The 23,930-nt window shown below is 46.4% G+C and overlaps 1 protein-coding gene across 2 annotated transcripts in view; it reads right to left on the bottom strand.

Moving 5' to 3' along the window:
- The window catches only part of SCD5 (stearoyl-CoA desaturase 5), a 31,752-nt gene that overhangs the window by 2,838 nt on the left and 4,984 nt on the right, over window positions 1–23,930 (bottom strand). Inside the window, exons 1-4 of one of the 2 annotated variants that reach the window (XM_065061717.1) lie at window positions 21,975–22,168; window positions 7,547–7,677; window positions 2,786–2,991; window positions 105–337 (exon numbers count right to left, since the gene is read on the bottom strand). In XM_065061717.1, coding sequence (XP_064917789.1) covers window positions 105–337; window positions 2,786–2,991; window positions 7,547–7,660 — 553 coding nt within the window. In that variant the 5' untranslated portion in view covers window positions 7,661–7,677; window positions 21,975–22,168. Of the gene's footprint in view, window positions 1–104; window positions 338–2,785; window positions 2,992–7,546; window positions 7,678–21,974; window positions 22,169–23,930 lie in introns of those variants that run through there. The other variant, XM_065061716.1, reaches the window with a different exon arrangement.

A 23,930-nucleotide genomic window follows, 5' to 3' on the forward strand; every position in this document is an offset into this window, starting at 1 on the left:
CAATGCTGCTTTCCAGCAGGTCCACCCCTCACCTGTACCTGTGAAACAGGATGGGATTTCACTCTGAGCTTTGCAAAAGCTCTACCCAGGGCTACAGCACTTACCGATGGCTCCCAGCGTTACAAAGGTGTTCTGCCTGGGGTTGATGTACTTGTCATAAGGGCGGTTGCCATACATGTGGGCAGCGCTGTTGACCAGCCAGGTGACATTAAGGGAGATGGTGTACCGTAGGATGGAGGCAAGGAAGTAGGCATTCCACAGACTCTCCCCCCAGAGGTACCATGGCACAACAGTAGGGATCACAAAGCACATCAGCACGACCGAACTCTTGTAATACCTGCAGGGAAAAAAAAAAAAAAAAGGAAACCATTACCCCAGTGGGAATAACAGCTGGGGGGGCGAAAGAGAGGATGGATCTCTGGAGACACAGCTCTGCCAGAAACTCCTAACAACCTGGGCTGGCCTCATCATCTCTCAGGCATCAGCAGAAGGATGCCTTATAGTTGATGGGAGGTCTACAGGGATGTCTCCAGGGAGACCTTATTGCAGCCTTTCAGTACTTAAAAAAGGCCTATAAGAAAGATGGAGACAGACTTTTTAGCAGAGTCTGCCATGATAGGACAAGGGGTGATGATTTTAAACTAAAAGAGGGGAGATTCAGGCTACATATGAGGAAGAAATTTTTTTACAATGAGGGGGCCCAGGTTGCCCAGAGAGGTGGCGGACATCCCATCCTGGGAGACATTCAAGGGCAGGCTGGATGGGGTTCTAAGCAACCTGATCTAGGTGAAGAAGTCCCTGCTCATGGCAGAGAGGTTGGATGAGATGAGCTCTGAAGGTTGTTTTTTTGAGGTTGTACCTGCTATGCTGGGATCCAGAAGGAGACCTGCAGCTCTCCAGTAACACTGACCATGATGAAAAGACAGCATCTCCTCAGCTTTCTCACAGAACTCTACCTTCACTTACCTAAGTCAAGGCTCTCCAAAGGAAACAGTCCCCGCTCTTTCCTCTACCGAAGATAAATATAAATTCCCACTGATCTGATTGACTTTCGAACATAGCCATGGATAAGGTTTGCAAACCTCATCAGTTCAAGCCCAGGATTTAAGCAGAGCTGGCTAAGAAAAATATTTTCCAGTCCAGAAAATTCCTTCAAAGTTCAAAGCATCTCCTGCTCCAGAAAAAGAAAATAGAATATGAAAACACCTCATCAGGCACCAACCAAAGCCATTTTGTAAGATGCAAGAAGTCCAAACTTAAGTCTTTAATGAAGACACGAGATCTTTCATCTGAACAAGCACCCAACTACGTTTTCTCTGTCTTACTTTGACTGAAACATCCACCCTAGAATAAGAAATCTCCTTACCCAGAGTTCAGGGGAATGAACGCCTCAATACATGCTTGGAGAACAGCATTGCTTCCACCACATGAAAATTCTGTCTTGAAGACACTTCAGCCCTCAGTGTCTCACATCACACGCAGGATTATTTGCTCCATTATTCACAGAGGGTCAAATTTTGCTGGAGCAGTACTGAGCTTTCAGCTGAAGTGATGTGGTTTTAAACTGCAGACTGAGCAGTACCTCATTCGCAGTTCACCAGCACCTTTAAATTCAGCAAAGCTAACAATTTGGCCTTAAAATATGACAAAGAAGCAGGGTTCATTATGATTCTTACTGATCTGACCTGTCAGGTTTTGCACGCTGTCAAAAAACCCCAACACTTGAACATTATAGAAAGGAAAATATGAATTTTTCTTCCCAAATAAAGGAAGGCAAACTCCAAAGTCTTAAATTCAGAACAGAGACACTTGCTAAGATTTAACTTCCTTGCAGAAAACATACTTCATCACTACACAACATGTGCAGCATAACTAAAGCAGCAGAGCCTGCTTCTCATGGAATGCTGTTGTATTGCAAAGGTAATAACACTGCCAAGAGGAGCTGCAGCAAACTGCAAAGCAGCTTTTGCAAACACATGCTGCCAACTGAGGAGCCAGTAAAAGCAAAAAATATGTGGAAGGTTGGGAATTCCTCGCTCCTGGAGCTCTTCTGATGCAGGGGTAATTCTGCTAGTCCATGGATTTCTCTAACAAAAAATAAACTGATTTCTGGACTCAACTGACTGTTGCCCTCACCCATAAAGCACTCAGAAATGAGCTTCTGTAGTTTGCTGAAGTACCTGAACCAAATGCTTGCAAGGCAGAGAGATTCTGTAATTTGTGCATGTAATACAGGTACTCACACGCTCCTCCATACCCACCTCTCACAAAGTGCACAGCAAACTGAACTAGGTCTGTGCTAATTCTCAAGGGAGATGATTAAGGCTGTGAAAAATGACACTCTTGGGAGAGGAAGCACTTGGTCTGTGCTGGCCCATGGGTGCCAGAGATGAGTTTGCAGAGCGAAACATGAACTTCCGCATGAAGGCAGTGAGTGATTACAGCCTTTGCTCCATCAAAGGAGAAGGGCCAAGATCCTAGCACCTTCTCCTGTGGCTGTTTTCATGGCCAGCCCTGGCTTTTTGGAAAAGCAGAGGGACAAGAAGAGGGCTTGTTGCTTGTGCAGCCTGCAAGGACAGCCAGCAAACATCAGCCACACGGCAATAGCGGGGGTCGGAGGGATGGTAGTCCCAGTCCCTGCCATCAGAGTGGCAGGGATATCTTGGGGGAGGAAAAAAAAGGAAAAAAAGGGAAAATATAATCAAGAAGTGAGCCACAAGTAGACAGCCAGGTGGAGGGTCCTCTCCACCCTGCCTCGCACAAGGGCCGAGCGCTCCCCACTTACTTTCTTTGGAACCTGACGACAGGGTCATCCAGCAGGTCGGTGAAATCCAGTTTCCTCCCCTTCTCTATGACGTCCCGGTGCTTGCGCACAAAGAGCCAGCCAATGTGGGAGAAGAAGAAGCCGCGTCGGGCATTGTGTGGGTCTGCATCCGTCTCAGAGTACTTGTGGTGCACACGGTGGTCTCGGCTCCACTCGTAGATATCGTTCTGCACAGAAAGCAGGGCCAGGTGAGAGAAGCCTCCAGCAGTACCACCTCCAGCCACACAAGCAATAAGTCCCTCACTGGTGCTCCTCATAAAAGGTTATTGACCAAAGACATCCTGAGGGAGCCTGGTTTTGCAGCCAGCCAGCCCATCCCACCGCTCCTGTCAGTGCCCACACAGAATGGGATACACTCTGGGAACCGGTGACCATAGAGTGGACACGTCCTGGGGCTGGAGATGGCTGGAAGCCAACAGCCTCTTAGGAATTATTATCATCAGTTTGCCCTGGCCCTGTGTCTTCCCTGGATGTTCCCTGTCCAAGGACAGACACTGGGCTGGAGGAGCCAGGTATGTACATGTTTACACTTGTTATTTTATGAGCCTGCATATTTATTTTCAGAGCACTACTGTGCAGGGGCTCTCAGTTCTGGCATCCTTTCTCTAAGGTGGTTGCAGCTGGTTACCCCTGACACCATCAAGGGACAAATGCAGCACTGAAAACGAGACAGAGCTTGTGGAACCCTCCACATGCCTTTTCCTAAGCTGAACAGAGGCCGAATGTTCTCAGCCTTTTAGAGGGACCCATCTTCCACAGTAAAACCAGCACCTCTGTTTAGATAATTGCTCTGTCTGGAGGGATGTGTACAAGAGCATGAGATGATATATCAAAGGAGATGTAACTGTTTTATAGGAAAATCGAGTCTTGCATTTGCAGCCAGGCTGGAATAAATTACTTATAGCCATAACATCAGCTCAGCATTGGATGCAGATCAGATATAAAGTAAGTTCAGTCCTGTTTCTGCTCGAGCTGTCAGCAGATACGGGTCACTGAAATGCCTTACGGCTGTAAACGGGATTATGTAGACTGCAGGGAGGAAAGGCTGGAACACTATTTCAGAACTTGGATCTGTAAAGCAAGATTTTCCGAGTTTACTCGGACGAAGGTATTTCAGCCTCCCAGTTTGCTCTGCAGGATGCACTGGCTACTGGACTAAACCGGTGGGGTTTGTAGTGGCACTGAGCTGCTAGTGCAGGGCGTTGCAAGTGTGTATGACACCTGCAAAACTCAGGCCACACACTCTATGCATTGAATTGCCCATTGCTAGCACCGAAACACTGAAATGTTATTTAACACTAAGATCCACAACAGCATAAACTTTAATTAGGGAAGTCTTAGTGGAGTGTGCCTTCCTCTGCTTTTCTCATCTTTGCACAGCCAGGGAGGTAGCCAAGCAGTAATACCTAAAGGGCCTGGGTTACTTTTAGGAACAGCAGTAGTACCAACAGTCACCAACCACAGCAGCTTTGCTCCCAGCAGAACCAAGCGAAACATTTGTGGTGTATGTGAAGTAACCGAAGTGCAGCCGCCATCACGGCAGACAAAACACTGCAGGACGTGGTCAGCCCAACCTCCTGACAACTGCGTATGTCCACATTTTGTGAGAAAAAGTTCGTTCTCTGTCTGCAAGAGCCCACAAGGGACAAGCAGAAAACAAAAGCCCAATAAAGATCTCAGCTCCGTTGCACTCAGGTGTGCTCAGCTCTGTACATTGTCATGCCATGGCCACAGTGACACTGGGACTGGGAGGGGACAAGGGAACAATTTTCTGCAGCACTGACTGAACTAAGCCATGGAGAGGAGGCCCCACTGAAAAGATCAGCCCCTTTATCAGCGCTCTGGTAAGTCACACCTTAATTGCACAAGAAAACAAAGTAAACAGAGTGAAGCAAAGGAAGTTACCAAACTCCTCAGTGAGAACAAGGGAGATGTTTACCTTGCTGCTATGTTACGTTTTTCCTGCAGAGGAATCCAAGGGAATGAAAGCCTCTACACTACTTCAAGTAGCTTCAGCAGGAATATCCAGAAGACGGGAAATGCCAAGATTAAGTAATTTAAAAGCAAACCAGGGTTATGCAAGAAGCACACCTAGGAAAGGTCCTCTTTCTTAACCAGAAATAATTTTTCAAGAGAGACTATCGATCAACAAATGTTGCAAGTGCACTTGGTAAAAGCATTTGCAGGACAGCAGATAAGCAGGTCAAAGCAATGATAACTGTGAGAAATTAACTTGGCATTTCATATCACAGCAAACACCTGCAGGGCTGGCAAAAACCACGATTCCCCAGACGAAAGATTTCGGAAGCTGTGAAACAACTGAATTGCATCTAATTAAAAACCATGAAAGCTAAGAGGAAATAAAGGCCAGAGTCCAGAATTGTTGGCAATAAATACACCAAGAACTGGAACATCAGACTAGACATGAGGAAGAATTGTTTTACACTGAAGGTGGTGAAACACTGGCCCAGTTTGCACAGAGAGGTGGTGGATATCCCATCCCTGGAGACATCCCAGGCCAGGCTGGACAGGGCTCTGAGCAACCTGATCTGGGTGAAGATGTCCCTGCTCATGGCAGGGGGTTGGACTAGACGAGCTTTGAATGTCCCTTCCAACCCAAACTAATTCTTAATATGCTGATTCTAAATATGCTCCAACCATCTACATAGCAACCATTTTTCAGGAACACATCACTCTTGATCAAGTTTCAGGTAAAATCAGGAGTAAAATACCTTCCAAGTAGAACATGACAGCATCATGTTGTGACAGTGATATAGACATGAGGTTTCACTAGCAGGTCCCTTAATAAACCTGCAAACTAAAAGCTATGTAACACCCTCAATGTACTGACACAAATTTCCAAACAACCCCTGTAGCTAACACTCACACCACAACCTCAGGCAAAGGACATGGCTTGTGTCACAGAGATGGCCATGAGCACCAGTACAACAGGAATTAGCAGGGGAGACACCAGACATAAGCCAGGCATTACCTATTTCTGAAACAGGCATGTAACAGCAAGAAGCATAAAGTCTTTCAAAATTGTGAGAGCTTTACTCTAGATGGAGGGAAGAAACACAGTTCAGTGTGCTCCCATCATAAAAAACACACCAGGCAACAGGTCAAAAATGGGTGGAACTGATGGCATTTCAGAGGAAGAACAGCATGTCACAGCCATGCAGAAGTTAAAACTGTTCAGCAGAGTTTCCCCTGCCCTTAAAGAAGGTGGAATACTGAGGAAGGCAGTATCCAAGGATGCTGTCAGTATCTCCAAGGCTACCTCCTCCTCCTCCCAAAGCCAGCATGAACAAGATGGACCTGAAAAAACATTCCAGGCTTGGTTGTGGTGGTGCCTGCCTTCAGCAGGCAGTGGATGTCTTGGTAATTATTAATAGCAGCAGGCTTCAGACTGTTCAGAGTGGGTGATTTAGCCTTTTGCTTTCCTTCCAGTACAAAGGGCATAAAGGTGCCTTGAAGCCACTTCTTTGAAGTACTTCCCTGCCTTAGAATCACAGTGTCCTTAGCCAAAAGCAATGATGAGGCCAACACAGCTGAGAGTGAAATCCAGATCAACAGGGGAGCAGAACGCAATGAAATCCCAACGTGCAGGTTCACCGCAACCCAGCTCCACGCATTCATTTGAATTACATATTAAAGATAAGATCAGCTGGATAAACAGGAGGACAGAACCAGGGGGTTCTCAAAACTCGAAACAGTTGTTTCACACACTGAGCAAAGGGACTGTGAAGTTCTGCAAGTAACTGAGCAGCACAAAGCAGCTGGAATATGGCTCAGAATAAAGGAGTGTTATAGTCAAATTGGACACATTCCCATATTCATACAAAAGCATTGTGCACTTTATGATGTCAAGAGGGATGAGATTAATTCTCTCCAACTTAAAAAAAAAAAAGAAAAATCAAAGATGATACACAAATAGTACAAACAGTACAAAAGCAGATAAAGGGACTATACTCTTCCTCTCTCAAGGTACATGAACAAGAGGTCAACAAATTGGACTGAAGGGAAAAAGCTGAAAACTCAAGGCAGAGCACACTCAATGCCACAAGGGGCTACAGCAGCCAAGCTCAAGAAGTTTAATGTTAACAGGTTCACATCTCTATTTTGAACAGCCAAACCAAATTTACACTGAGAAGATCCTGGTTCTGGGCTAACTCCTACCACCAGCTGGGTGCTACACAAATATTTTTGAGGTCTAAGAGTACCTATGAGTAAGTACAGAGCTAGTAACATGCTTCTTGGCAAATTTGTTTGAATTTTACTCATGAAAAACACTGCATAAACCAGAGATAAATGAAGATCGTGAAAGCATCTCTGCTCTCCTTTCTGGGCACGTGAAAATCTCCAGCTACCTGGATTGACAGAGACTTGAATACGCAGACATACTTGCATCAGTCTGGCCCCTACAAAAGTTCCCATGTTGTCCCGCGAAGCATGGGACCTGACCTGTGCCACAGACGGGGTGCCGAGCCCCTAATCCAGACATGCTCGACTTGGTCCTTAAGTAGTCATTGCTCCTAGACTATCTAATGCACAGTCACATGGGTGGGGAGAAAGAGGATGCCAGCGGCTGAGCCAGTGGAGTGTTTTATCAGAAAATATCTTTCTGGCAATATTTATTTTTTTCTATTGCTGAGGGGATCCCTGCACAGGAGATAAAGCTGCCTGGAGGCCAAAAATCTGGACAGGCAACCACAACCCCACCTGGAAAGCCATGGAGTTAGCTGCAGCCAGAAAGATCCGCAGAGGCAGCTTGGCTTTGTAGGAACGGTGGCTCCACAGGCGATGCGCACCCGCCGTCACGCCCAGGGCTGTCATCAGGAAACAGAAATACGCTGAAAGACACAAAACCAAAAAAACATAGGATGTGCCAGAGGCCAGCTGACATTATTTTTGCTTTCTTTGACGTAAAGACGATCCTTGCCCCTGTCTGCCCACATCTGCAGGGTCAGGCAGAAGATGTGGCTGTGCAGACAGGAAGGGACATTCTCAGCCCACCCCACAGTCCCAGGGACATGTGGTCCCACCTCCCACTCCTCCCCATTTAGCCATTCCATTGTTCAGGAGAGTCTGCCACCACGGAAGCCCCATGTTGTGACATATTCATGCCGTGTGCCTTCGCCAGGTACAGTGGAGCAAAGGTTCATCATTCATGTCAGAAGAGCAGCAACTCTTCTAAGAGGACACCACCAGCCTCTTCCAGACAGGTCTTTACTCAAGCCTGATCTGTCAGCTAGTTTAAGAGCATCACATCCCCCCCCTGAAAATATGACCTGTGCCATCAGAGCTTCCACAATAAAACCTTCTTATCCTCAGCAGCTCATGACTCAGTAATAAAAATGCACTAGGAAGCACAGCATCCAGCATCTCCCTCAGTTTCAGGAACCGCTTTTCCTTCCCTTAATTAAATAATTGGCCACATAAACTTGTTTTGAGCACTTTTTTTTCAGATGACCAACACAGCCTGGGAGTGGGTCTGTTCCTCACTCAAGGCATTTGCTTCAGGCTGGACATGCAGCCCGAGTGCATGCATCCTGCAGTGTACCCCCGTACTTAAAATAATACCCCCACTGACAACAACTGCAGCATCAGTACATCCCCAGTTCTCCTTTCAGCATGCTCCCACCAGCTAACGCCCCTGCATTTGCAGGGGAATGGCTGGCTGGAGCTATGTATCTGTGCACTGATTGCTTTTCCTTTGATGCTCTTGCTGGTTTGTTTGTTTTTTTCCTCTAGTGTGTTTGAATTTCTGTGGGATGGACAATCCATAGCCTGGGTTGTTTTGACTCACAACAAGAGAGAAGACCAAGGGAAAGGGTTGGAAGAACAGTGCATTAGAGCTGGTCCTTCTTTTGGAGAGAGACTGGAGGGAAAATGGGAACAGCTACCAAGAAAGTATTCTATAAATCTCAAATAAACTCAACCACTTAAACTACTCACATTCAAGCTACTCAACTGTCCTGATATATAGACTCTTACATCTCCCTCCCATAGGTTTTGATTTTTCATAATGTGCCTAAAGAGTATAGGTTCATTTTACAAGTGTGAAATTAAAACAAAAGTGGATTCAAACAAAAAGAATATCACAGGAGAACCCCAAATGACTGTATGTGGTCTGAAGTGATGTGCTGTTCAGCCAGGGCTTCCTGCTACCCTAAACACATAGGCATGTTTTAGTTAAAACAGCCTATTTCAACTACCTAAATAGAGTTACTGGAACAAAAAGGGAAAACCCTATCCTCAAAAGGTTTTTTTTTTTTAATTTGTGTCTGTGCCTGCACAACAATCTGTCCAGCAGAGAACCCTGTTAAACATGTGTTGGCTAAAAGCAAATCTACAATCAGCTTTTCCCAGTATTTAATGTAAAACATCTATCTTTGCAAAAGGAAAACAAAGCTACATATATGTAGGCAGGTGTCTACTGTGTCCCTCTACCAAATCCCAACTCGAAGTGCTTGAAACTGCAGCACCTAAGAGAAAGTATGATAGAAATATATTGGGTAAAATAATGGCAACCATATTTTGTGTTGACCATCACCCCTGCAGACTGAAGGAGTAAGTGGACCTTATCTACTCTACTGGTGGACCCATCAAAAACAGGTTTACCCAAACTTGTTTCACATTATGTACATGGCCCAAATTCCTGTCACCTCCCACATAGAAAACCAAAGCATTTCCCGTAAAATGCAACAGACAAATGGAGTCAGAATGGTCCTGGTAAAGATGACATATGTCTAAAACTCACTTGGGACACCATCACTGAGGAGAAAATTCTCCTTTTCAGCACACTCCCATGTCCAAGTCACTCCCAGAGAAGGCCCATCTGGGCAGTTATATCCAGTGAGCTGAAGTCTGTTGCCAAATTCAGACTTCTGCCTTTTCCTGAGGGAAGGTACAGAAATGAACTGAAAATCATGCATCCTCTCTGCCCATTATTTAAAGATTTTGTTTCACAGCTCTCAGATCAGTAAAAATGCCAATACCACAACAACTCATGCTCCAGTCTGCGCTGCAGTCTTGCCGTCCTTGCACATGCCTTGTTTAGTGCAAGGATCTTGGACTTCTGTGAAACTGGGGAATACCTACCCTGCCATTCTCTGTACGCGATATTGAGCTGTGCAGAAACATTGCTAAATAATCCAAATTGCTCACATGACCATAATTGCAGGAACATATCTGTGACACAGAGAATACTGACATTATCCAGCTAACATAAAAATCACAGTATCACAGTATGTTTGGGATTGGAAGGGACCTCAAAAGATCATCTAGTCCAATCCCCCTGCTGGAGCAGGAACACCTAAGTGAGGTCGCACAGGAACATGTCCAGGTGGGTTTTGAATGTCTCCAGAGAAGGAGACTCCACAACCCCCCTGGGCAGCCTGTTCCAGTGCTCTGTCACCCTCAAAACATAAAACATAAAAATATTAAGGTTATAGCCCTGAATCACGGCAAAAACATATTGTCTGTGGGCTTTTGGACTGGTTAACCACATGTTAGTCACAGGGACTGAAATCCCCTGTCTTCAGTAGCCTCTTCACTTGCTTAATGCACAAGGGAGGGCTTTTTGCCTGCTTCAAAGTAGCAGATAATTTAGCCGACCAAATGTTTCTCAAGGCAGCCATCCATCTTAATAACGATCAATTGCTTAAAACCAGAAGATAAGTGGGTAGAACAAGACATATGCAACATTAAGTTTGATTTTGCTTTCCTTTTGTGTCCAGTGCAAGAAAGATGCTGTGTGGCAGGTAACACACACACCACATGAAATAGCTGCACTGAATATATGGGATTTATGCAACTTGATGACTCAGCTCTTACAGAGCTCAGCTTAACAGAGACCCTTTCATTCAGTCCACTCCACATCACCAGCATCACAGCAGAATGAACAACAGTATTTTGGGCATCTGGGGGCTGCCCTGGGGTCTAAGCCCTCCAGGGACTTGCCAGCCCCCACCACCACCCAACTGATCAAGCTAGAACGGCTGGGGCTTATTCCCATGCAACATGCCTATTTTTCGACTTTGCAGAGGAGGAATTCTCACAGCAGGAATTTTCCTAATATAAATCCTGAGGGCTGAAACACTGCCAGAAACAAACAAACAAAATCACTCAGAAGTTTGGTGCCCAGAGCAGAAACAAATCCTGTCAGAAATGCACTGTACAGTGATAACAGATTTCTGTGGTTCCTACAGGAATTAGGGTGCCTGAAAATATTATTTTGCCACTAATTCCCAACATATAAATAGCCAAGGTGACAAATATTTACAGTGGAAAGATAGGTCTCAAGGTTCCTTTACAGAATAAATTATGATTTCAAACCAAAATCAGACTACAAACCATTAGATTTTACATTATTATGTACAATAACGTGACTACATGAGAACAGAGCCAGTACTTACCTATCTGGCTCATTTTTGGGGGGTGGGGAACATGTCTGTGAAACACAAGAGTATTATACTTTACAGAGCAAAGCGGCTCAGTTAATAGCAATTTCCTCTTATTCTAAAAACTCTCTCTTAGATCTGGAACTAAACAGGTCTCCTAAGTAACAAAGAATAAAAACCACAGTTCTCTCAGAAATAGGTAAACAAAACAAAACAAACAACAACAACATACAACACAAGAAAAGTACCAATAAACAACCTGGAATCCAAACACTTAATGATACAGTTCTTTTTAATTCAGTGAGGTACTTAATGTGCAAAGAGGAAGATGCCCAAGTAGCCAGATAACTATTCCACATGTTTTAGCGAGTTAACTCTGCAACCAGACTGACTTATTAAAGCAAATATCACACTCACAAGGCAGCATTTCAAACTTCACCTATAGACTGAAGCCTGAACTGCCCTATCCATATATAATGGCTTCATATATGATCATAGGTCACCACAATCACAGAATCACAGAATGGCTGGGGTTGGAAGGGTCCTCTGGAGATCATCTAATCCCAACCCACCTGGTAAAGCAGGGTCACCAGAGCAGATGGCACAGGAATGTGTCCAGGTGGGTTTAGAATGTCTCCAGAGAAAGAGACTCCACAACCTCTCTGGGCAGCCTGTTCCAGTGCTCTGGCACCCTCAAAGGAAAAAACTTTCTCCTCATGTTTAGCTGGAACCTCCAATGCTTCAGGCTGTGCCCATTGCCCCTCATCCTGTTGTTGGGCACCACTGAAGGAGTCTGGTCCATCGTCTTGACACCCACCCTTGAGATATTTATAAACATTGATGAGACCCTCTCTCAGCCTTCTCTTCTCCAGGCTGAACAGACCCAGCTCTCTCAGTCTCTCCTCATCAGAAAGATGCTCTAGGCCCCTCCTCATCTTTGTAGCTCTCTGCTGGACTCCCTCCAGTAATTCCTTTTCTTCTTAAACTGGGGAGCCCAGAACTGGACACAGTACACCTACAAAAATCACCATGTGGAGCCCACGTTTCAGCACTGAGGTCGTGTTCACCAAGAAAAGCCCTGAGCACCACTGTACAAACAACCCAAACACAAGGCCCTGTTCTTCACACAGCCCAAGCCAAATTTGTGACAAGTGCTGCCCCAGTACTCTGTCCTACACAAGTATCAACAAGAGTTGGCAGAGGAAATACAGTTTTTCTGGCACTTCTGCTTGTGAAAACAAGTGGAGCTTGAGGGATGAGGAGGATGGAGCTAGAAAAGGGCTGGGTGAGGACTCACTAGCCACAAGCCAGGGGTTGGAGCGCACACAGATGCCAGGCAGACAAGGCCAGGATCTGAGAGCACCAGGGCCTGGGAGTTCTGCCAACAGTGCAGCAGCTCTGAAGCCACCTGTCAACAGGTTGTGTCATGCTAATACCAAAGGAAAAGGGAAAGAAAAGAAAAAAGTGGAATGAGGATAAGTCTTCCGCCTGTTTCAGTGAGTTAACTCTGCAACTGGGCTGACTTAACAAAGCAAAAATTACACTCACAAGGCAACTGCAGCATTTTGAACTTAACCTATAGACTGAAGCCCAAGCCGTGATATCTTTATATCTTGGCTGTCCAGCCTGGAGAACAGAAGGCTCTCTACTCTCTACAACTACCTGAAAGGAGGTTGTAGCATGGAGGGTGTTGGTCTCTTCTCCTAAGTAACAAGTGATAGGATGAGAGGAAATGGCCTCAAGTTGCACCAGGGGAGGTTTAGATTGGATATTAGGAAAAATTTGTTCAGGAAAAGGGTTCTTAAGCATTGGAACAGGCTGCCCAGGGAAGTGGTGGAGTCACCAGCCCTGGAGGTGTTTAAAAAAAAGCAGAGATAAGGCTCTTAGGGACATGGTTTAGTGCTAGAGTTAGGTTATGGTTGGACTTGATGATCTTGAGGATCTCTTCCAACCAAAATGATTCTATGAGGACTTCAAGGAGAAAAAAATGAAAAAGCAAAAGCTAACACAGCAGAAAAAGCTGTCTGGAGAGAGCTGGGGTGAGAGAGGAAACAGATCTGTGAAAGACAGTGGGATTAAGGCTGGTATTTCTGGTGTTGTGAAAAGCAAACCAGAGTTGTGCAGCTCAGTTTCATACTCAACCCAGAGGCAGAAGAATAAGCTCCTTTTTCAACCCATTTTCTGACGACTTATTCAGTTTTGTCTCACTGATGGACCAAAGGCAGGACAGAGTGTCTGCTTTGCTGAGCCGCTGGCTGGCAGCCACCAGCCTGGCACAGAGCTGACGTGTGCCACTGGGCTGGGGACACGTCCTGGCTCCTTGGCTCTGCAGCACTGCTCTCCTCTCCTGACACACACACACCCAAAAGCATGTCCTTGGCACCAGCTCCCCATTACCATGTTCAGTGTAAGAGTCCAGATTCACTCTGCTAATGCAGATTGACCCATGTTATTTACTGTGTGTCATCCTCACATACCTCTGCACTTTCTGGGCACCGCAGCATTGCATGGCAGGGGCTCCACAGGCCTGCAGAGCCTTCATGGGCCTTTACTCCTGCTTCTGCTACTGTAAAACTTTTGAGAATTTACTCAGACTAAGAGGTGAATTATCATCCCTGCCCCCTGGGATAGTGTAGAAATGCTACGTGCCATGCTTGCTGCTTGTCAGAGCAATAGCTAGCTTGGCCTGGACAGGTGGTGGAGGCCCACGTTTACAGAGTTTTAGAGGATTTCAGCTGACTATGGTTTGCTTTGGATCACTGTCTCCTCAAAGCAAAGACTACAGGAGCTTTAGCTTCCATCGTAGAATCATTTTGGTTGGAAAAGACCCTCATGATCATCAAGTCCAACCATAACCCAACACTGTCAATAAACCATGTCCCTAAGAACCTCATCTACGCATCTTTTAAACATCTCCAGGAATGGTGGCTCCACCACTTCCTTTGGCAGCCTGTTCCAAGCCCACTTTTCTCCCATTTACCTGAATGTGCAGTGTCAGGACAATTCCCTAGAAATTCCAGCCTCTGGACATCCTTTTACAGCAATGGTCACAGACATGCCACAGCTATGTCCAGGTGCCCATCACAGCCAGGAGGTAGCTCTGGTCTCACCCCTCCACCAGCTGCATCCTTGGGCATAGGCAGACAGGCTGCAGCACCAGCCAGGGTGCAGAACAGGTGTTCCCAGTCAACAGCTTGAACTGCCATCCCAGCTATGACCCAAAACTCCGCAGGGTGGTTTGGGGCTTGCTGCAGGTCTGGGAGAAGTCCAAGTCCTGGTTGCAAGTACCTGAAACAGCAGAGCCTGTGCTAAGAGCTCTGGGCTCCACACAACCCAAATGTGAGGCCCAGAGCTGCCTTTGTTTCAAAGCAGGATGATTTAACCCACCAGAGCAGAGGTTCTTCACTCCCCTGGACAGGCAGCATGCTCTCCTTCTTGGAGCCCTGCAGAAGGATAAGGTCCAAGAGAAGGGCATTTCCAGCCACGAGTTCACCTGATGCACAGCATCAGATGCAAAAAAGCACAGCAGATAGCAAAGTGCTTCTGAACTGCAGCAGTGGGAGAAATTTTTAAGAGAGGGAAGAACGAGGAAGAAGGGGAAGAGAAAACAAGCCAGCCTGTGTGGAAGGACAAAGGAGAGAACTGGTGCACAGGGACAGGATGCAAGAGAGACAAAATACAGGAGGTTAAATGGCTCTGCCAACCGGGCACTGTCATGTTGCTAGGTTCCCAAGTACACCGTGCCTGTGCACAGATGCTATTTATGGGAACATGCCAGAAACAAGAGGCAGAAGATTTTTTTTTTTTTTTAATTCAACATCTTTATTAATGACCTGAAACAAAGGCAAACAGCATATTAATTACAACTGCAGATGATGCTAAATTTGGAGCAGCAGTGAGAGAGCTAAGAAACACAAGAGCATCCATGCAGAAACAGGGTAAGTCAGGCTCAAAATGAGAATCTACCTGGATAGAAAAACAAAAATAATGTCGCTCAGGGGGCAATAACTGCAGACAGGGATCTGCAACGAGGATGAGATGCTCAGAGAAGCTGGAGCCTGCAAGGAGGATCATCAACAGCTCATAAGATATGCTGAACATGCAATATGATAGGGCAGCAAGACAGCAGTATGATTTTGAACAGCAGACACAAAGGTATCATCTCACTGTCAAAGAGAAGCAATGCAAACTATACCAGATAAATGGTTAAAAATGGATGGGATGGGAGATGAATAGCATAAAACATTCAGACCATCCTTTTCAGAGTGGCCCATTATCCCCATGGCTGGTTTTCCAGGAAACCTTTATTATGCCCAGTGCCAAACTCTTCTGCAAACCTGAGTGTTCAGAGGAGCAGCCTCTTATGAAGATATGGGGAGACTATGACCATAGTCTGTACCTACTTCACAGGCATTAGGAAATCATCCTCTGCTCTAAATGGTTGCTTAAACTGGAGCAGATCTCTCCCCAAAAAGATTTCAAATCTGTCGTATGCTGAACATCAAAATTGGAACCTCTTCCATTTCTGAAACCTGGGACCCCATTAGAAACATGTAATTACTGTTTGTGAATGCAGCAGATTCCAGATTGCTTTTGACTTTTGTCTGGTTCTAAAAAAAGCAAATCAACCAAAACAGGAAACCCAACAAACACGGGGTTCACTCCACACATCTGAACAGACAATGCTGGCTCCTGAAAGAGATGAGATAACTGGACAGCCTTCTGAGGTACAGATTACAAGGAGACACTGTCAGATAGCAACTATCTGCACGTTACCAATGTCAAACATACCCTAGTTACATGGAGCAAATCGCAATTATCTCTGAGGGACAAAACACCAGATATAAAACCAGTAGTAATGAAACAAAATCAATTGCATATTCACAATGGAGCTACTGTCAATATAAAACATCTTTAAAATACAGAATGTCATGTGACCATTCCCATGGGGTGACGACATGCGGAGCCTGGTACCAACTGACACCCAGTGCCTGCAATCCCTGCCTGCGCAGGGGAGGGAAAGCAGGGCCAGGAGCAGGGAAAGGGATCAGCCCCTGCCAGTCCCACTGCCAGCACCTTTCCTCTACATGCTAAAAACCCTTGCAGAAGTAAGGGATTAGGACACGACGTTCAACCATAGCAAGGTGACTCCCTTGGACTTGACAGGTTCAAAGCATGGAGAGCCATCATCCTCACAGTCTGGTCTAGGTGAGTCATACCAAACACAGATCCTACCACAGATCCATTTTCTAAACAAACTTTAGGACCAGGCAAGTTTTGTGAACATTTGAGCTTTTTTTTGTTTTTAATGTTACAAAATACAATTAATGTTTTTCTGGTCCTGATGCAGCAAATATCACTGACTCAGATTTAAGTCAAGCAACTTGTTTAGCCTTGCAAAAAGAAGGCTGAGGGGAAACCTTACAGCTGTCTCCAACTACCTGAAAGGAGGTTGTAGCATGGAGGATATTGGTCTCATCTCCCAAGTAGCAAGTGATAGGACAAGAGGAAATGACCTCAAGTTGCACCAGGGGAGGTTGGATATTAAGAAAAAATTCTTCACAGAAGGCGTTGTCGGGCATTGGAACAGGCTGCCCAGGGAAGTGGTGGAGTCACCATCCCTGGAGGTGTTTAAAAGGCATTTAGACGAGATTCTTAGGGACATGGTTTAGTACCAGAGTTAGGTTAGGTTATGGTTGGACTCAGTGATCCTGAGGGTCTCTTCCAACCAAAATGATTCTATGACCACAAATCTTAGGTCAGCCAGCATGGGGATGTACTCCACCAAGTGTAGTTCCAGCAGGGCAGGAAATCCCAGACAAAGCCCTGTCTCACCACTACCAAAAATGGGCAAAAACACATGGGGGAAAGCACTGGCCACACCAAACCAGATGGATGACATGCCTTACAAGACTGGAACAGCAGCTCACCTAGCCCAATACTTTTTTCCCCAGCAGGGATAAGACAAGTTGCCCTTTAGAGGAGGGGGCAGGGAAATTTAAAAAGGAGAAAAGACCACACAACCCAGTTACTGTTGTACTAGCAGCGCCAGCACACTGGTGGACCTCAAGATGCAGCATTTTGCACAGAGTATGTGCAAAGTAATTACCAAGGCTGGAGGCTGTCCCAGAGTTGTTACCACGCTTGCTCTTACCAGGAGAGTGACAGATCTTAGATCAAGCTAGCCACCAAGGGCCAGGGCCCTGGTTTTATGTCTCTTTCTGAGCAGTCAGCCCCATCAACCCCCATGCTGGTGCAAAGCCCAGTGCAGAGAGCTCAGAACAAGCTGCACAAGCATCGCTGTCTCCTCAGACTGGCCACTACCACTGACCGCTACAGCCGTAACACATTTTGGCAGCCCCCTGATGCAAAGCCCCCCCTCACAACCAACCTGTAGTCTTATTTTGTATCTGTTCAGGGAGCTGTTCCTTGAGTGGTGTCTTTGGCTTCCAGTTGCAAAAAAAAAAAAATCCAAAGCAAACCAAACAAAACAAACTGAGCCCTCCTACTGCCATAATTTGGAAGACAGCTTCAAAAGCATCCAGCACCCTGGTTCTGCTGTATGTCTTGCTGCTGGGTGATGACATTCCCCAACACTGTTTAGCCTGCAAGATCTGATGCATTCCCAGCCCCAGGTAGGAGTGCTTAAAGTCACATTCAGCCAAGGCTTACACAGTTTTGCACACACACTGTCTCTAGCAGCTCAAGGATCAAGCGGCAAGATCCCACAGGAACTAGAGGGAGTAATTTCTTTAGAAGACGTGAATTCTAGTGACACTAATGGCCAAGAAAGCACATCATCTGCTTGGAGAAGACAAAAAAAATAAATCACAAACACAAGGGCTGCACCTCACCTGTAGACAGGCAACTGAAAACAACTGACCTTAAAAATGCTGTTGCATGAGGAAGACATCTTGTGACACAACACTGTTGGGGGGAAATACTCTCTCCACAGCTGGTGTAGCCAGCAAAGTTTCAGGCAAACCTCTGTGTGACAAAGCCTGGCAAAGAATTTGCATCTCAGCAGAGGCCATTGTTCTTTGTTCCTGTATATAAAGGGCTACCACAACTTGACTTATTTGTATAAATAAGTATTTGAGGATAGAAGATAACAGGAATGCACAAGCAACATTTGTTCATTTCCACAGCAGCATTTTACCTCTGCTTATTCAGCCAGATCTAAACTGCTTGCTAGGGAATTTTAATAATCAAATGCATAAAACCCAAGGTCCTCCACCAGGCTACAAGAACTGCATGAGAAATACAAACAGCGAGTTGCTCACGCAAAAAGCGAACATTGCAAAGCTGACTGATAGCCATCAATATGTAATACTTCTGTATCTTACAGTTAGGATTTTTCCCTTCTAAATATTAAACTACATCTGCATAACCTGCACCTGCCTTCCATTCCTCACTTGTGGCAGACTTAGGACTAATGAACCTCAAGACCAAACCAAGGAAAGCACTTCCAGTCGTGTCAAGTAGTGCAATTCCAGGCAGTGCTGCCATCCATTTCAGCAGCTGCATCACACCCAGCCCCTTCCAAACATCTCCGAGATCCTCCACAACCCACACAGACAGCAGTAGAAGGCTTTGCCCTGAAATGCAGCCAATAATTTCATGGTGCCCAGTACTACAAGGCTTTTTTGTGCTATCATTAGACAACACCAAGTTTTGGGATACATTTTCTTAAAATGCCGTGTCTGCCCTCAGAAATGAAAGCTTTCCTACACCAAATTAGACCAACACTTGGTCTACCCAAACATCTCATTTAAAAAGGCTGGTTGATGTCACACACTGCATTGGTGGGAGAGCCAGCATCAACACACAGCATTATTGTATCTAGATTAGATTATAAAGTCTCCAGTATGTATCTCAACCTCTGTGATCCTCCAGGGCAACTCTGGAGATCTCTTCTTGCCCAGTGGAGAGGCTTGAGGAGCAGTAACACAGCCCTTAATACACACCTTCCCACCACAAAAGGCTCATTTCCTGCCCTGGAACTACATTTACTAAGGAGGCAGAAAGTTCCCACCTCAGTCCCTAAATCGCTGCCAAGAAGAAATGTTGAATTAGTGCCCCAGGGTCTCTGGGAAGGAAACACTTCTCTGAGAGCAGTCAGAGTCAATTGGCCAACCCACAGTTCACCCGGCCCTGCGAACTATCAAAGTCTGGCATCAAAAGCACCTTGGGCTGGATTCAAATTAGCAGCCAAGAATTAAAAAGCGCCGGCACGCAGAAGCACCAGGCCTCTGAGACGCATGTTCCTGCAGAGACCCAACGTGTGGCATCTCAGGCCAGAAGCAAGTTCCTCTAAAATTAGACCTACACATTCTCTGAGCCGCTCTAAATGGAACCAAGAGACAAAGAGATAAGCGGAAGCGTATCAAAGGCAAAGGGGGAGCAGGGTTTTAGAACTGTGGAGAAGATGAGTTCAGATGAGGCCCTTCTCCTGCCCCTCTGTACCACAGTGGAGGAGCTCCAGGAGAGGCCATCTGTCACATCCTCTTGGCCCTGCCATCACCAGCTCACGAAATCCAGGCTGTCTCTCTGCCTGGATGCACATGTCTGCGTATTCATTTTCAGGAACATTCCCCAGAGCCAGCCCTTTTGGCTGAGTATACAAAAGACTTTATTCCGGTTGGAATAGCAGAAACTTTCACATTGACAGCCGCAGCCAATGTGACAAAAATAAAGCAAACAGAGCAATGGAAATCGCAGCTGACAGCAAGAATTCCAGTGAATGCTAGAATTCCCCTAGGAAGCAAATACAGATTCCCTGAGCTCACCAGCAACTGAAGATTGCCTTAAGATGCTGAACAGTTTATTTATATTTTTAGATCAAAAGAGAAGGCTGGAAGATGCTCTGGTTTCTCTAAAATTTTTGATGCTTATGTGTAGCCTCTCTCAGCTCAGCCGAATCCTGCGTCATCACAAAACCATGGGCAGATTTCACTTCTCTCCCAGTGACCTCACTGCTGTCCTCAATCCGCATGCCAGCTAGGAGTTCAGTGGTTTTTAAGTGCTCTATAAATGCCATGAAAGAATTAATGTCGATTTTGTCTCTTTTTTTCAAGGACAGAAGCAAAAAAATAGTGCGGTTAAGCCATTAGCACAGCACTCCAGAGCCCTGCCTTGGGCAGGCAGCTCTGCCTCAGGGAAGAAGGATTAGTTATCTGAGAATTGTAGAATAGTTTGGGTTGAAGGGACCTGTCAAGGTCATCTTGTCCACCCCCACCACAATGAGCAGGGACATCTTCAACAGAAAGCACAGAAGGCATTACAGAGAAGCTACATCGGGGAGGGTACGAAATGCCCAGAAACCCAAAATCAACCAAAAAACAGAGCCAAAGAGCCAGGCAAAGAGAGGACTCAGTCAAGAAGAGCTTCCTCACTTGCCAAGGCCATGTTATTTTCTCCTGAGCCGCTCAGAACATCACCTGAGATGCCAGTGGCCATAAATGGGTCCAGAAAACTCCTCACTTCAGTCTCCCCTCAGAAATCCCCATCCTCCCAGTGCCAACCTGACTGCACAAGAGCATGGCCTGCAGGATTCCTGACACCAGCATCTGACAAACAACCTTCCCCTCTTTTTCATATCAGCCTTGCTTTACTTAGCACAGTAATTTTTAACATTTCAGCTCTCCGTAGGGGCAGCACATTTTATTATTAGCCTATGTGATAAAAATAAAATCTGATTGCAAGAAATCACTTGGCTCCAATTATAACATCAGTGTTAATTGCAAGTGCAACTGTAATTTCAGGGAGGGAAAGAAGAGAGGCAGTGATGAGGATGCACACTATAATAAGTTCTGGTGGGTGCACTGGCATTTTCAAGCCCAGACCTCCCAAAGGAGACATAAACTGTCTTGCCTCCTTGCCAGAAGCTGCAACAATCCCAAACAAGCAGGCCTGCATGGCTCACACCATTTCGCCTGGTGGCATCTCCTGGAGAATGGGCATCCGATCAGCTCCCAGGCCCTTGAGACTCCTCTGATGCTCACGTATCTTTGGCTGATGCTCTTCCTCTACTCTGAGCAAACTCAGCCCAAATCATCCATGGAAACTCCTCAGAGCCCATATACTGCCATCCCCACCTCCACATGTAACTCAAGACAGAGAACCAGAGCCACAAACCCCTGTTCCTTCCCCAAACTTTGCCTGAGCCGGCTCAGGAGCTGGCAGGCCAGGGCTGGAGGAGGCATCTCACAATTCCATGGCCCTCAGCCAGGCTCCCGTGTGTTTGACACAGCCAGCTCTGAGGGTACCAACAAACCTCCGCTGCTCCGCCCTTCATGGGGCTGCTTCAGAGGGACGCTCCCCCCAACCCAGGATGCTGGGGGGCAGCCAGGAAGCCAACAATCCCCGTAAAATTCAGTAGGAGACAGAGATTTCTACTTTTGCCAGATCTGGCTCTCATCTCTGCCCCCATAGCACAGCTCAAAGGGAAGGGGGATTTGAGGTGCTCCTGGTTTGCCTGGAGCACAGCTCAGAGCTGTGAGAACTGGTTAGGAGTGCCTTGAACCCATGTCCTGAGAGCAATAGGACAAGGGGCTGTCACATCCACCCAGGGCTCAGCATACTCACACTCTGTGCCTATATTGACATCACAGGTTTCCTCCATTTCTTTATCATGTTCACGGTGACCACAGGAGGTGCAGCACAGAATACAGAGGGAAACAACACAGAGCACCGTCAATACACTGGGGATTAAATCAAGATGGGGAACAAAAATATGTACTTACATTGGGATGTTCACAGACAAGATCTTATGAAATTATCTCCAGCAACAGCTAAAACAGGAGAGGAGTGAATACTGGGGAAGGAGTGTCATCTTCAGCAGGGCATCTCAGAGCAGGAGCTGGAACAGGACTGCCCTCACAGCACTCTGTGCATTGCTAGGTGAAGGGTATGTTTCCCAACTCCACCACGGACACAGAGCTCAGATTGTTCCCAGATGCAAAAGGTCAGGGAACAGCATATTACAGCCACCCCCAGCTCCAAGCAATTGTAATTTTTAAGCACTGTTTGAGAAAAGACTCTCTTCCTGTCCAAGGTGACGGGAATTCAGCTCTCGACGCTAAGAGGGAAACAGCAAGCCAAGAACTTGACTATTGAGAAACAGCTGTAAAAACAGCTTTTTCAAATGAGGCAGGGAAAGAAAAGCCAGTGCAAACCCACCCTGGAGATGAGCAGGTCTGTACATTGGTGCTGACCTGCACCTCAGAGATGCAATGTCCACTCTGAAGGTCTGCCTCTTCTCCACTCATCCAGCAGACCAGCTGCTGTTTGGAACTGCTGAAAGCACAGTGGAACTTGGGGCTGATGGACAACCAGTCTGGCCTCCCGTATGTCACAGAAACGTGGCAGAGCTGCTCCTGACCGGGACTGTTCTGTGAGCCAGCAGACAGGAGATCTCCCCTGGGAGTAAGGCAAGGTAAGGTCCATCTGTTCAGTAAATATCTCCTGCCAAGGTGGCTGTGGACACCTCTGCAGAGGTATCTAAGAGAAAAGCATTCACTCCCTGTTTCCTGACCCAGCTCCTCCCTACAGCAATCACCTGAGGAGAACCACTTTGCAGGACCCAGAGGGTGCTCCTGCCAGAGCAGCAGCAGGAGTGACAGTAAAAGAAGTCTTCATCAAATGTCTCCATTCCACATCTGTGAAATGGAGACAATATTTTGACTCTCCTTCATCTGCAGAGGTACCAAGTGCAACTTTCTTGGAGCCAGGATTTATATTCACAGCCACCAGTGCAAAGTCTCTAACACAAGGGAAGCTTTCTGCGAGACCAGCATGAATAAAATGGTTAACGAACTAAACCAGTTAATAACCGAAAAGCCAGTAGATGGCACTAAAGAATATGCAAGACTTCTGAAAGATGCAAAACAAATAAAACTTGCATCTGCAGTGCACAACAGCAACATGTGCCTCATTCCACAGGCCCATTAGGAGAAGAGCTGAGGACAAGGTAATGATCTCAATGGTGCCATCGAGGCTCCACAGCAACCCCAAGTGCTAAAACCACAAGTGCTTTATTCTCTCTTATGGACAGGATGCAGGCAGTAAGATGGGGATCCAGACCCGTGCCTGGGAGCAGCTTGTGTTTTGGTGGGGGTGCAGCTGGGCAGCACCGTCGCTGCAGCAGGGCAGCACCATCACTCCATCTGTGCTCTCAGACAGACGGTGCTCGAGCATGAGGGAGAACTGTGGGTAATCATGGCACGGGGCCCGCCACAGCTGAACACGATCTATCTGGCACTCAAATGTCTCCTAAACACTGCTAAAAAACATCAACAAAGCTCCCTTCCCACATGAGCACCATCGGAGCAAGGCCATCCCTCCTCCCCAATTCCAGCCTCCGGCAAGGCATATCAGTGTGTGAAATGGCAACCACTCGGGGATCGAGCAGCTTTGCTAAGCACGTCCAGATGATAATGGGTTTCTGGGTGACCATGCCTGTGCCAGTTTTTAAAGTTGTTAGTGCTAGTAACGCTCAGCAGCCTGAAAAAACGTTTTAAAGCAGGTAAAGAGGTTAATCTTTGGTGGTTTTTTTCCTATTTCCTATAATGCATTTCACAGAATCATAGAATGGTTTGGCTTGGAAGGGACCTTAAAGACCATTTAGTTCCAGCCCCCCTGCCACGGGCAGGGACACCTTCCACTGGACCAGGTTGCTCAAAGCCCTGTCCAACCTGGCA

Source organism: Columba livia, chromosome 4 (assembly GCF_036013475.1).
Source record: "Columba livia isolate bColLiv1 breed racing homer chromosome 4, bColLiv1.pat.W.v2, whole genome shotgun sequence".
NCBI lineage: Eukaryota > Metazoa > Chordata > Aves > Columbiformes > Columbidae > Columba > Columba livia.